Source organism: Primulina huaijiensis, chromosome 6 (assembly GCF_012295235.1).
Source record: "Primulina huaijiensis isolate GDHJ02 chromosome 6, ASM1229523v2, whole genome shotgun sequence".
Classification (NCBI taxonomy): Eukaryota; Viridiplantae; Streptophyta; class Magnoliopsida; order Lamiales; family Gesneriaceae; genus Primulina; species Primulina huaijiensis.
The window spans coordinates 22,934,757-22,950,051 of NC_133311.1; the positions used below are offsets into that span (position 1 = coordinate 22,934,757).

Consider the following 15,295-nt stretch of genomic DNA (forward strand, 5'->3'; position numbering starts at 1 on the left):
ATGTCAAAAATGAAATATAAATTAAATAAAATTTTAAAATAATAATTATCAAAAATATTGTTTATCATTATTAAAAATTAATAAAATTATAAATATCGATATTCTATCAAGTATCATAAAAGTATTCCATCTAATAGCTCTTGGTATGTGAAGATGCGTTATTAGGCGTGTCATTTTCTTTTCTCATTGAGATTGAACTTGATTTTTATGTTGGTTTTAATTTTTATAATTATAATAAAATATTATTATTATTATGAAGATGTAGATTTATACTTAGTTAAGCTAAATAATGAAAAAAAATTATAAACATAGAAATAAGATGAGTAAATGAGGGGTTTGAATGAAAATTGAAATGGACGGACTATTTCCATGAATATGAGAATTATCATTCTTATTCCATTGCCATACCAATCATAAGGTAAAGAAAAAGGGAGTATTTTATTTTAATTTGTAAATAATAAATTGAATCAATTTACAATATTTTCATTATTGTATCTAATATTTTTAAAAAGTTATTTACATCTCTAATAAGATTCAATTTAAATGAAGTCAAGCCAACCCGAATTGAATTAATTTTGGGTGGTGGAGTGGGACGGATCCTTGGCTAGACGAGTATTGAAATTATCCTTAGTTGGTCATCCTATATATATNAACAAAAAAAAAACACCAAATCCATGAAGAATCTACTCCCAAACCACAAAATGCCTCACAATTCTCACGTGAATTTATTAAAGAGTCCGAATCCTATAATACCGTTTCACTACGTTACTCGACATGAATTGCTGCAAAAAACAGTGGCACAAAACACACTTTCCTTCCTCCCAAATGGAGACAAGAACATTGCAAATAAAAGATGGGATTCTGTTACAGCATCCTTATCTAGTACTATTTGTGTTAGCTTTAAGCTTTATGGTTATGGACCCGTTCGGACTGAGTCCGGTCGGTGGGAAAAACTTTAGGCCTGTAAAGAATGACATCGCACATTACCACCAAGTCATGGAGAGTTGGCCAGGGGATAACCGGAGCCGGCTTGGACTAGGGAGATTGGAGTTTAAGGACGATGTTTTTGGGCCCGAATCATTGGAATTTGATTCTCGGGGTCGTGGTCCATATGCTGGACTAGCTGATGGTCGTGTGGTTAGGTGGATCGGGGAAGATGCTGGGTGGGAAACATTTGCACTAGTTACACCTAATTGGTAAGCACATTTTTGGGGAACAATGTATCAAATATAAGCAAAAAAAGCATGGACAATTAAGTAACCATTTTTATGCAACCACGTCGCAGGTCTGAGAAACTGTGTGCAAAAGGTGTCGATTCAACAACAGCGAAGCAATGGAAGTTCGAGTCAGATTGTGGGCGTCCCCTTGGCCTGAGGTTCGACACCAAAAGCGGAAACCTGTATATTGCAGATGCTTATTATGGACTACTTGTGGTAGGTCCCGAAGGAGGCCTGGCCACGCCTTTGGCGACGCAAGTCAATGATGGCACACCTATTCTTTTTGCAAACGACCTTGATATTCATAGCAATGGATCCATCTTCTTCACAGATACTAGCAAGAAGTACAATAGAGTGTAAGTTCATGTAAATGGAGCCGTTCGATCATTTACATATTCCACATACAATTTATAAGATGTTTGAATTATATATTTGACCCTAAAGTTCACCACTTAGACGGATTTGGTACCTCAAGTTTCACGAGTAACAAAATCTTGAAGCAGGAACCATTTCTTCATCTTGTTGGAAGGGGAAGCAAGTGGGAGACTTCTTAGATATGACCCTCCGACAAAAACAACACACGTTGTATTGGAAGGATTAGCATTTCCTAATGGAGTCCAATTCTCAAAAGACCAATCTTTTCTTCTCTACACGGAGACTACAAATTGCAGGCAAGCACAGTACTTAGTATAATCAAGTTCTTTGTTATTATATTTATGATATATGTGTGGTCTTGTACATAAACATGATGTGATCTGATTTCTAACCATGTTACAGGATCATGAAATACTTTTTAAAGGGTCCGAAAACGGGCACGACACAACTCGTTGTGAATCTACCAGGATTCCCTGATAACGTGAGAATAAACGATAAAAACGATTTCTGGGTGGCCATAGATTGCTGCAGGACTCGTGCACAAGAGATTCTCGTCCACAACCCATGGCTGAGAAGTGTGTACTTTCGGCTACCGATCCCGATGAGATATCTGGCTAGAATGGCTGGAATGAGAATGTATACTGTGATATCAAAGTTGAATGATGAAGGGGACGTTCTGGATGTTCTTGAAGACAAGAAAGGCGCGGTGATGAAGTTGGTGAGCGAAGTGAAAGAGGTAAATGGGAAGTTGTGGATTGGAACTGTGGCTCACAACCATATTACAACTCTTCCTTATCCCCTACAAATTTAGTTATATGTATGAATTTGATCCAAGATTGGTGACCATTACTAGAGAAAATATGGCATTGTATCTGTTTATTCTGTCAATCTTACTTTATAATTTGTTCTTTGATTTTCATATCATTAGATTATAAATTTATTTTTTTATTATTTTATAAATTACAATGTGACAATAACTGGTTTTTATATAATGATTTTAATGAAACTCTTATTAAAATTATCTAATGAATGATTTTATTTGATCAGCACATATAGTATTTTTCTCATCATCCTCCAGCTAAATTTGTGGAGTAAACAAGCGTTACAATAAATTTATATATTAAAAATTTTAAATAAGAAAATAACAGAAATGCATTAGAAAACTAAAAAAGAAATCATATCCAGAAAATCTAAAAAAAATTCATTCTACTATATTTTTCATATGACAAACCCAAAAATATAAATATATAAAAATTTTGTGCCTAAATACATTTAAGTAAGGAGAAAAAGGTACAAAATATACTTAAATACATGCACTTTAGGCGCATGAACAATCACGACAGGGGAAATGCACCTTATTAGAAAACGCAATGGTTAAATAAACAATAAATATTGCATATCTTAAGCGATTACACAAGTAGGTAGGTGCAATTTGCCCCAAAAAAATCAGATGCAATATTCGAAATGACTATTTTACTCACAACTGTTCACTGAAATGAATTAAAAAAAAAAACCCTTATAACTCACCAAAACACAAAAACAACGACAAACTAAAGTATCATTTAGTCATACTAAAGTAACTGACTAAACCAAGGAACCTCATGCTCCGGAGGCAGCAACTGAACAAATACCTTGACAAGTCATTCACCTAAATTTCACACTACCAAGACAAAAAATCACATATCACGTTAATACAATACCTAAACATACTCATCGTGAGTTTCCGAACTTCGTGATAACCAAGATTTCATGCATATACAGATCTCCAACATCGAAACAATACACGCACATTTCCCACTTCTAATCCTTTGATAATGCATTGGGAGCAAGGTCCTTAAGCACAGAAGATGGTGCAGAATTTCTCGGCTGCTGCTCCTGCTGCATCAAGGGTTGCACATGCTGAGTCAGGTGTGGCTGTTTCTGACCCTGTTGTATCTGGAGCTGCTGCAACTGTTGAGCTGTTAAAAACGTTTGTGCCTCATGGTTGTTGGAGTAATATTGCTGGTTTGCACCATAGGACGCAGGAAAACTCATTTTAGCTCCACCATTAAAAATTGTTTGACCTGTCAGCATTTTCAGATGCTGGATCTCTTCCTTCAGTGCATCATTCAAAGCTGGTTCAAACAGGAGGAACATCAGATTTAAAGTTTTCAACGCCTCGTTTGAACAGAAGTTAGCAAAGGGAAGTGAAAAAGAAAGCCAGATGAATGAAAATGAAATTATATTACATTTTCCTTTGCATGAAATATAATAATAACTGTTTTTAAAAAATAAAATAAAATTATAAAGGTATAACTAAAAAGAATAGCAAATCACACGTGAATTAGTTTACGTTGTTTTCTTTAATTTTCTTTTAAATGAACACAAAAAAAATGTTTTCCACGACAGAATCAAAGATGATAACATAGCTTAAATGAAGCTGAAGGAAATCTGTATATACAAATTTTACCCTCACCCCTTTAATTCTTCACATCGAGTTTTGAGGTAACGAATTCTGGATTTGGATATTATTTATTAGGCGCTAAAACATGTAATTTGATTAGCATTCGGTGATGTTGGGGGAAGGGTGGACGAAATATCATGATGACAGAAGAAAATTTGCGATAAATTTACGAAGTAAATCGATAATAAATATTAAACTATGTTAAAAATACCTCACTTTAAGTACGAAGAAAGTCATCCAATGTAATAAGAAAAAAATCTTTTAATGAAAATGTAAAGTTTAATTTATTCTGAGGAATTCAATGGAAGTTAGAATGCTGCTCTGATCCTCACATCATTCAAGAGAATGAGAATAACTAAATGATCCTAACCTCTATCGGTTTTTTGAAATGGTAGCAAATGGCACTAGTTAATCCACTTAATCATCAATCAAGAGCAATGGTATAACGTAAATTCCAGAATCAGTTTCATTATCATTCTAGTTAATTATCCCGGTATTCCCCACAGACTATTTACTAGGAAGTAAACAGAAAAGAAATGACTGAAAGTTCCTGCCAACGTAGCAGTCTTACCATCTTGCAAGTGTACTTCTTGTTCTGTTGTTTGCAACTGAACTTTGAGTTCACTGTTATCAGCAGTAAGACCATTTGTATCTCTCTGTTGGTTAAAAAGAAAAGGATGAAGTCCGCATAAAGCTGTCTCAATCTTGGTTCAATGTAGCTAAAAGATATGGAAGTAGTTCAGAAAGCAGAAATAGATAATTATGTCACAACTGCCCCATAAACTATGCCATTTTGTTAGCTTAGCAAAGCCAAATCATGTTCGTCCTGTTTCTTGAAGAAAATAAAATGCCTGCATACCACATGAGTGGACAATGTTAAAGTCAAATACACAGGATGGGGTCCGTAATTTCTCAGCTTGCACTGAACTCCCAAAAAGTTGAGAACCTCAATTCAATCGCGAAAACTAGCAAAGAAACACAGAAAATTCTTCATTTTACTAGGTTTCTGTTTTCATCATTTGTACTTCATTTTATTCAACTAATTCTTCTTTACTTTCCCCTAAAGACCCTGAGGCATGTTATACTTGTAAGTCTTTTGGAAGGTATGGCATGATTTTCTTTAGTTCTTTTGTCAAAGAATGGAATTGGATGGAGGGCAAGTGTTGTTTATGGCATCCATCCAACAATAACAATTATTATCACTACAAGTAAAGGTTTACAAGAACCTGCAACAAGGTCAACTGTGCACATAAGGAAGTAGCTTCCGTTTGCAAGGTTGGACTTTCCTTTCAAGCTCGCATATATACCTCATTTTCCGTTCCTTTGACCTCGCTGCGGACTGCCTATTTGCCCAAATCCTGTTCGAGATGTGCAACATACATATGAGAAATAAAAAAATTTAATGATGTGCCCTCTCTCTCGACAATGATCTAAACAGGAATAAGACAAGCTAAATGTTCAGAGAAATTTTAGTAAAAGGCAGCAAGAGAATAAAAGACGTTTAAGAGTACACGTTCAAGTTAAAAAGACAAATAATTCTAAATCATATTACCCAGAAATTAAAACTCGAAAAACAACAAGAAAGAAATAGAGGATATAATTATAATTTTAAATTCAGTGGAGTAAATCTTCTAAAAAATCATGGCCTAAATAGAATGTGATTGTGCACGCATGGAGGAGACAAACAATATAGCAATCCGAAGAATGACATACAGAGACATTGATAGAAAATATGTCTTGGTAACAGATAGAGATATATACATAGCTTTTACTACCAGAAGCCCAAGAACTACAACAGAATATTACCAGTATTTAACATAATATTTTAAAAATTTTAAATGGATTATGTTATCTGGTAAAAAAATTACGTAGAAACACTTCTGAACCTTCTGAAATCTGAAAGTAGAAAGACATCATCAAATCAAATACCTTCAGCCAAATATTGGATACAGGGGCTTGATAAAAGGAAAACACCCAAAGTGTCAAGACATGATGTGCAAGTTTCTACACATGACCCAGGAAAAAAATCATGCCTGATAACTAACATTCTAAACACAAACTCTTCAGCGATACCACTGCTAAATAGACATTATTCGAATAGCTGGCATCAAAGAATAAATTTCCATCAGTTGAGTTCAGCCGCTTCCAAGAAACTTGCTGATTCTAAAAGTGATAAAAATAGAATCAAATATTGAAAATAGAAAACATAAAAGGTATCTTGAAGAGTTGTTTGTCAACCGCTAAGAACAAAATAACCATAAAATCATACTGGAATAAGTGAAGAACCCCAGAAAACTACCGAAATACATAATTCTTGATTTTAAGACAGTGTCCCAGAATAAAATTAAGCAATCCCGCTCGAATTGAGGAATCTATGAAAATTTTTAAGGTAGCACGCCAAATAAAAATTTAAGCACGAGAAGAAAAAAGAGCTTTCTACTACTCATTAAAAACATAAACATGGATACAACTCAGGATTTGGATCTTGACAACATGGCGTTAATTCCTCGCATTTTCAATGCATCCTTTTATTGCATTCCTCCAAATCCTCGAAAAAAATAAAATAATGATCAACCAGTATGCATTCAATGCATCCTGCTATTGCAAACTACAAATAGAGTAGAAAATCATCACAATGCGTCAATGCCCCAATTAGTCAAGCCATACTTATTGATCAACCAATGCTTCGGTAAATACAACTAAAGAGCAAAAGAACTAACTTGGTTTCAAAGTTGACAATGTGTTAGCACTGAAAATATTACCTCTTAGCACGCTTTGGATCAATGAGAGCAAGTTCAGCAAGCTTAGCAGCAGACATTGCTTTCTTGGATTCAGTTAGAGTTAGGTCTTCCGAACCAGACATTAGCATCTCAGATTTGACAATAGGCGATCCATCCATGGACTGACTATGCTGATGCCTAACTCTTGGCTTATCATTTAAACCAGAAGCCAAAATATCGGCTGACACGCTGCCTGATGCCGATGCCCGAGCAAGACGAACATGTGATTCAGTTACTATAGAAGCAGAAGCTTCGCCTACTTGGAATTCGGAAGTCACCGAAGGTGAATTGAATTTATCCATATCAAGATACATGGAGAGTAAGTCCTCCTCCGTATCATCAGAAAAAGATGGTCCATCAAATCCGCCCACGACCCCAAGATCACTATCAAAGCTTATATCATCTGGGAGGGTAAGAATCTCTGAGTGAGCCCGTCGATGCCCGAATTTCTTAGGTGGGTTATCAGGCATCCGGCTTATATCATAACTAAAAGGGCTAGAATCAGGTAGTGACCCGTGACCAAAAGGACCTGTTTCTAGTGAATTGTCTGGTCCAAAAGGAGGTAAATTTGAAGATCCTGATACCTCCGTCTTCACATTATAAAGACTACCAGATGGTGAAAAAGCAGAATACCTCCACGAAGGTGGTAGTAAGCTTTCACTACTGTGGTGAGACTTATCCATTACTGAAAATATCTCAAAAAGCTCCAGAACACAATACTTATACTTCTAAAGGCTCCTTAAAACAACGAAATTGCCAATCAAATCCCAAATGAAGTAAAACACCATCAAATAGGCAGCTCAAAGTTTCAACAAACAAGATTGCTTTCTCCGGTGAACCTGCCAAATGGGTGTCTGATATGAACCCTAAAAAGCCTCTCTCCGGGACTCAAACGCTAAAGAGAACAAAGGGACAGGGGAAAATGATTGCGTATAAAAACCCATACAAATGTACATACACATAAAACAACAGAAAAAGCGAGATGAAACAAGCTTGCATGAAATAAATCAGCGGATAAATGCGACTACAAATCCAATCCCAAAAATAACATGCAAGCAGAAAAATTCGTACTGCAAAATTGTCCGAAGATCTGCTGACATGCATATGCTTTTCCGAGTCTCACGTGGTTAGGTACAAAGGGAGGCTTCCGAGTGACGGTGGCTCATTCCATCATCATCATCATCATCATCATCAGATCAATGCATACAAATAATATAATTCAATTCCTGCTATGATTTCGTTTTTTTGGGAAAATCCCACTTATTTTGTACCGTGTTAATTTGATTAAATAAATATTACACTGAAATTAACTTCAAATTTTGATTTTTATAATATTTTTCAATGATTAATTAACATATTATTCTAATTTTAAAATTTATGATATCAATTTATTTATCATGACAAAAATATCTAAGCCACTACTCGACTATATGGTGTGCAATCGGTAAATCCCAGATAATCGCCTACGAATCACACTCACACAGCATATAAAAGATCGTGGACAGACTAAAACAGAAAAAACTTTTGTGATATTCGAATTTGACATATTGGCTCTAAATCTCAAATATTCAACCTCTCACGAAGACATTAATGATAATATTTATAAATGGATGAGATGGCCATTTTCTAACGAATGAATCTTTGGGGAAAAATAATTACATATGTTATAAATAAAAATAAAAGAGAGAGTTTAAAATCTTACGAGGTACGATTAAACTAATATAATATGCAAAAATTTGTGTGAGACGGTCTTACGGGTCGTATTTTGTGAGACATATATCTTATTTGGGTCATCTAAGAAAAATTATTACTTTTTATGCTAAGAGTATTACTTTTTATTGTGAATATCGGTAGGGTTGACTCGTCTCACAGATAAAAATTCGTGAGACTGTCTCATAAGAGACATACTCAACATAATATATCATTACTAAATTTAAAAAGAATAGGTTATCCTTTTTAAAAAAATAAGAAGAAGAATAAAGAAAAAACAGAATAGGTTATAATTCTATTTTTTTTTTAGAGAAGATTAAACTGCTTTTTATCTGGCTAACGAGCTTAAACTTCCCTATTGCTAAACTTTGTTTTATCTCAATGGGCCTGTACACAATGGTTCTAGTTTGGGCCTCCACTTTAATTGTATTGCTCTCTGTATTGGACCCCAACAATCAGAATAAAAGATCAGTCTCCCAAGCCCAATTATGAACATGTGATCCAAATTTTAGAAATGCTAAGGAAAATAATATAATATATACAGTTTATAAAAAAAAGTATATATATTTTTTTGATAAACTATCTGTGCAACAGTTACCAGTAAGATTATAGGGAGAAATATACATATACATGACAATATATTGCAAAGCATTTAATGGTTAGAGATTTTTCGGATAATGAATAAATTTGAATAATTAATAATAATAATTTTTTATTAAAAATATCAAGGAGCAGTTTTAACTACATGATTCATTAAATGTAGTGTATTTGATTCAGAGTTTTGATGATTTTTATAAATGATAGACTTTTGTGAATTTTATATATTTTTATTGACTCGTACAAAATCTCATATATTTACAAACAAATTTGTATGAAATTTTGTATACTTTTTTTTAACAGAATCTCATATATTAATTTTTTGAACGAATAATTAATTGACATAAATAAGATATTTACTTTGAAATATTTTTAAAAAAATTATTTTAACAAATAAATTTACTTATTTAAAGTTAAATCATTTAATCCTTATATGTATATGTGTGTATATATGTGGATTTGTATGTATGTTTGTAAAATTTTAAAAATACTCGCTGTCTAAACAATCCATTTTTAGTTAAAAAAATTAATAATTTTTTTTACAGTTTTTTATTAAAAAATTAATATTAATTTCAATTCTATTAACCAATAAAATTTTATGATTTTTTTATAACTAGTGTAATAATTTTATTAAAAATTCATAATTATAATGTTAAATATGGTAGAATTTCAAGATTAATAGTCGTAAAATAAAGAAAAAAAATGTAATTTTTAAACAACAAAAGAAATAAATTATTTTATCAATTTTATAATAAATTTTTTTATATAAATTATAGATTAAAATCTTAATTTAATTTAATTTTTTTTAATCATGCATGTTGTGAGACTATTTAACTATTAAAAATTAAACGACGTTATGTTTTTGGATAATCTTTCGTTATTATTGAATATTACGTCATTTGTATAAACCTTAAATTAAAAAGCAATTATAAAATTCAAAATTTCATATGATATTAAAAATAAGTAATTATTAAATGAGCAATCAATAAAAAATGAAAAATCTGAAAAGAAAATGTATGTAACGATAAATTTTGAAAATTAAATAATGATAGAGATAAATGAGAGGATAAAATACATGAAAAGAAGATAAGTGGCTTGAGATGAGATGAGAGAGAAAGAGAAAAAGTTTGTGTATGAGTTAGAAGTTTTAAAAATCCATCAAATTCTTTAAAGTTGAACCAAAGATAAATTTCGACAATTTATATTGTACATATGTAAGATTTGTATGTTAATAAATTTCACAGAGTTATTAAAAATATATTGAAAATTTGAACACATATATACTTTTATAGAGTTTTTAAAAGTCACTGTTGAATATCATTTGATTTTTTAAAACTTTATTAAAGTCTATTTTGAATATCACTAGACTTATATGGAGTATGAAAAAGTTTAATTGAATATCTCTAGACTTTTAAAATCTACAAAAATTATTAAAAGTCGTTAAAAGTATATATATANATCGTATTTGTGAGAAAGATCTTTTATTTGGGTCATCCATGAAAAAGTATTACTTTTTATGCTAAGAGTATTACTTTTTGTTGTGTATATGAGTAGGGTTGACCAGTCTCACAGATTAGGATCCGTGAGACGGTCTCACATGAGACCCACTCTAATATTTGATATTTTTAATCATATATATTTTGTTGAATCAATTATATTTATATTATTTTGACCTATTTAATTGTCCAAATTAAATGACCAATTTTATTGTTACTTTTTTTGTAAATATGTGGCTAAAAAATTTATGGTGATATACACATGTGTTTAACAACATAATTATAAATTTTAACAAAGATATTAGCAAGTTAGTGGTATAATTTTGATGAAAAAAATAACATCGATAAAAAAATATAATTAATTATAGACGATTCAACAAAAATATATTATTGAAAATATAATGTCAATAATACATAATTAAAATTGACATTTAATTACTTCAAAAATTTTTTTGACATTTAATTGTCTTTTTTTTTTGAAAAAAGATTCGATTTAGGGGCAAAAATTGAAAAAAAAAATATATATATGTGTGTGTGTGTGTCTGTCTGTGTGTGTGTGTGTCTATATATATTTATATTTATATACCCTAAAAATCATTTACAGACGCATATAATCCGACGCAACAAACAAAAAACAAGTTGCATCTGGTTTGAAAACGATATCAATATGAACAAGGCAGAATCGGAGCAACGGGGGGTGACCCTCGATGATCTGAAGACCAAGATGGCGAATTTCGCCAAGGAAAGAGACTGGGATCAGTTTCATAGCCCAAGAAATCTGCTTTTGGCCCTGGTTTGAACCTCACTCTGCACCCTTTTCAAGCCATTAAAATTTTCAGAATCTTGCCTCCAATCTCGTGTCGGCGTCCATTTTGATACGTTTTCTTTGTTTTTGGTTTTATCTTCAACGTGGGTTTTTTTGGGGGCTATTCATCAGATCAATCTCTCGGGGGAAAAAATCTTTTCTTTTCGAGTTATTTTGAATAAAATTTTCTGTTGTTTCTTCTCTTCCTTACATGGTTGGTAACTGATTCACCGGGATGGTAGGGGTTCCGGGTTCGTATTGGTTCTTGGTTGAATGCTAGCTAGTACAAATTAACATGGTGATACACCTATCTTTCCTTTTGTTCTTTAATTTGTGAACACCATTACCATGCACATACGAGACTTTAGGTTTCTCGGTCTTCTCTTTTCACGGTTTTCGCTTCTCATTTGATCTTGCTATTGTTCGCTTCTGATTATTGATAATCATTCTCTATGTTTTCCGAGTTTATCCCTTGTGAAATCCCATTGAAATATTGAATAAATTGTTTTTCTTTTCTATAATCCTTTCAACAAGATTATATTTTTCACCTATGTTTTATATCATTTATGGTATGTATCTATATGTAGTTGTTTTTTGATGGAGATGTAGCTTTTAATATAATTAGGGTCTGAGTCGAGAATTGGGACGGGCCAGGATAAAAGCTAACTCAATAATTTTTTGATAGAATTTACATTTTTAAATATTGCATTTCAAATTTATTCGTGGGTCCTTCTGTAGAGAACAAAGGTGATGTGATAAACGAAAAGGGTCTAATTTGACAGACTTTAACATTTACTTGAATCTATTTCTCGGGAATTCTTGAAGAAGTGTAAAGTTTGTTTCTTGGTTGCCCATAAAAAAGACAGGCCTTTTTCCGAAAAATTTCCTCGAAAGTTCTCTCTTTCTCTTTTGGTGTGTATATCCTTGAAAATTCCGCCATTTTTGTTTTGACAGTAAATGTTTAGCTCTTGATATAAGTTTAATCAGCTCAATTTTTCAAAGACATCATATCTAAAAGGAAAAACCAGAAAACCCCTTTATTTTCAACAGCTTTCATAGTACCTAAAACTGGCTAGTATTGTGTGATTTTTATGTTTCCCACAATATCATTATAGCACTATTGTCAGAAAACACTGTCTGAAGCAACATCAGAACTGCCACCAACAATAATATGTTTCTACTTAGCCACACTTAATTTATCCGAGAGTGTGACTAAAAAAAATAAAGTTTTCCAAAAATGCAGCAGTTGCTTTGGGGCATTCTATGACAGACACAATTATCATCATATCGTGGCTTTTAGTTAAATGCTATATTCTTGCATGCCTTGTTTTTCTAGTGTATAATATAATACATGGACAGGGAAGAAGTGAGAATAATGATGGCTTGAATTTGCTGCACTTAATCGATTAAAATACATTTTAAAACCCAGTGCTGACTCAAATTTCAAGAATTTTTGGCGTCGCCAATTTTTATGACATCTTACTGGCTAGCTGTTAAGTATGTTTTACCAAGTGAGCAATTTTGCAATCGGCTCGCCCCTAGTCGACTTTCTACCATTATAATCCATCTACCGAATTGTTTTAGTATATTAATGTTCTTATTTCTCCTTTTAGAAGAGAACATGTTCTCACCCTCAAGCGATGGTAAATTGGTAATGGCCAAAATGAGGCAGCTATTTTCTTTGCCAAAATTTGCTGCTAACTTTGGGTCATTGGTAATCTACCTTCTAGTAGTCTTGTGGTCTGGAGAGATTTTCCTGGTAGTTTTCTTTTATCATTTAAACTCATTTTTTCCCCATTTATCTTTTATTTTGTATTTTTCAACTCCATCCATCACCAAAACAAAAATTATGTTTCCATGAGATCCTATGTAATTTAAAATATTTGTAACCTTTTTAAATGCATCAAATCAGGTGGGGGAAGTGGGAGAATTGTCTGAGATATTTCAGTGGAAAGGCGAGGTCCCAAGAGGGCTGCCAGATTGGCAAGAAAAGGAGAAGCAACATTTGGGAGAAGAGCTTTCTGATGTTTTGCTTTATCTTGTTCGACTATCAGATATATGTGGCATTGATCTGGGTAAAGCTGCACTTCGAAAGTTGGAACTAAACGGATTGAAGTACCCGATTCAACTTTGCAAAGGATCTTCCCAAAAACACCATCAAATTCATTGCACCAATGAAAATCAAGATTTTGTTGCATCTAATCATCACCATGATGGTGGTGCTTGATGCATGAATCTTTCATATAATTTATTATTGTGATCATCTCCATCATATTATCACTATTTTTGCTTCTTTTCCTTATTATTGCTTCTTTTCCTCCCAACCCCCCCCCCCCCCCCCCCCTCCCCTCCCCTCCCCCTCTTTGTGTTGTCAGTTGGGAGTACAACCTATATTTGTCATATATTGATCTGAGCGAGTCTATGAACTGTCATTTTGGGGTCTATTGAACCTTTTTTCGCAGCTTTTATTGCACCTTTAATTGTCTGTTTTGTTCTTTTGAAACTTATATTACGCAGTGGATTGTGTTGTGGTACATATAGAAAGTGGTCATCGAGTATTAACTCCATGTACCATGCCTAGTTGTGGATACTTCAAGGCCCGCCCGAAGTCTTCCTTTGGGGATGGGACTGACTGAATTCACCTCACACATTTATTTCAAACTACTCTAAAGTTAATATACTAACTAACTTTAAATCTAATGATTCGTGTTTCGATATTATCAACATTAATATTATTCATGTGTTAAAAAGTTATGAATAACAATTAGAGTTTAATATGTAATTAAGAATAAAAAAATTTCAAAGTTTAAATGGCTTTGTGCAATTAAATGATCCATGAAAAAAAGAAGAAGAAAGGAAATAAATGAAAAAGAAAAGAAAAGTTTAGGTGGCCTAATGCAAAAATAAAGGACAGATTGTTAATCGAGTATATATGCACATTGAACCCATAACTTTTCAATCAAATGGACACTTAAGCAATAATTATTGTCCAACTAGTATTTATATATAGATTAGATTTGTTTAAAAAATTAAAAGTGATTGATAATGCATGTTTAGTGTGACTGAGAATCATGTCAGATCCTTGTCGAAACGATTTAAATCATTAAAAAACAAGGATTTATAATATTTCTTTTAACACGCATCAATGCTATCATCTAACAAAATAATTTTTTTAATTATAAGACCCAATAATTGTTCATAAAAAATAAATACTTTTTGCGATTTTGTGATTTTTGTTTTTAAGAAAGGCAAAAATTTGTGTGAGACGGTCTCACGGGTCATATTTTATGAGACAAATATCTTATTTGGGTCATCCATGAAAAAATATTACTTTTTATGGTAATAGTATTACTTTTTATTGTGAATATCGGTAGGGTTGACTTCTCTCACAGATAAAGATTCGTGAGATCGTCTCACAAGAGTTCTATTTTTTAGGAAAATCTTTCAAGATATTTTTACATACTTAAAAAGTTTTTAATTACCTTCGGTTAATATTTACCATATGGTTCTCAGTCATACCCCGATATAAAAAAAAACTATCATAAAGAACGTCATTTTCTAAGTTTTTTTTTTTTTTTTTTTTTTTTTTTTTTTNCAAAACAATGAATAAAACTTGAGTCACAGTGAATGCTTGAACCGAGTGTTTTGCCTCAGACAAAGCAACAGCTAGGTAGAGAACAAATAATAATATATTGTGGAAAAAATTTAATATATTGTGGAAAAAATATAAATAAAACTACTCAGTTTTGGAATGTAATATAAGATATTTACATAAGATTAGTTTATGAAATCTATTAAATTCCCTTATCACAAGTTAATAAATTCGGTAATGCATGCATGGACATGTGTATCATGTGAGATCGACCACTTAT

General features: G+C 32.3%; 2 protein-coding genes and 1 pseudogene across 2 annotated transcripts; 2 read left to right on the forward strand and 1 right to left on the reverse strand.

Annotated features, from left to right (window-relative positions):
* The first annotated feature begins 704 nt into the window (after nucleotides 1-704).
* LOC140979747 (protein STRICTOSIDINE SYNTHASE-LIKE 13-like) lies at nucleotides 705-2,468 on the forward strand. Its single transcript, XM_073445301.1, has 4 exons — nucleotides 705-1,196; nucleotides 1,286-1,573; nucleotides 1,721-1,888; nucleotides 1,995-2,468. Exons 1-4 carry the CDS (start codon nucleotides 775-777, stop codon nucleotides 2,401-2,403), a joined length of 1,287 nt encoding a protein of 428 aa, XP_073301402.1. The 5' UTR covers nucleotides 705-774; the 3' UTR covers nucleotides 2,404-2,468.
* Nucleotides 2,469-2,990: 522 nt separating this feature from the next.
* Nucleotides 2,991-7,877, reverse strand: LOC140978476 (probable transcription factor PosF21; annotated as a pseudogene).
* A 3,342-nt stretch (nucleotides 7,878-11,219) lies between these two features.
* LOC140978865 (uncharacterized) lies at nucleotides 11,220-13,891 on the forward strand. The gene is made up of 2 exons (XM_073444104.1): nucleotides 11,220-11,411; nucleotides 13,336-13,891. The coding sequence occupies exons 1-2, from the start codon at nucleotides 11,286-11,288 to the stop codon at nucleotides 13,648-13,650; spliced, it is 441 nt and encodes a 146-aa protein (XP_073300205.1). The 5' UTR covers nucleotides 11,220-11,285; the 3' UTR covers nucleotides 13,651-13,891.
* Nucleotides 13,892-15,295: the final 1,404 nt, after the last annotated feature.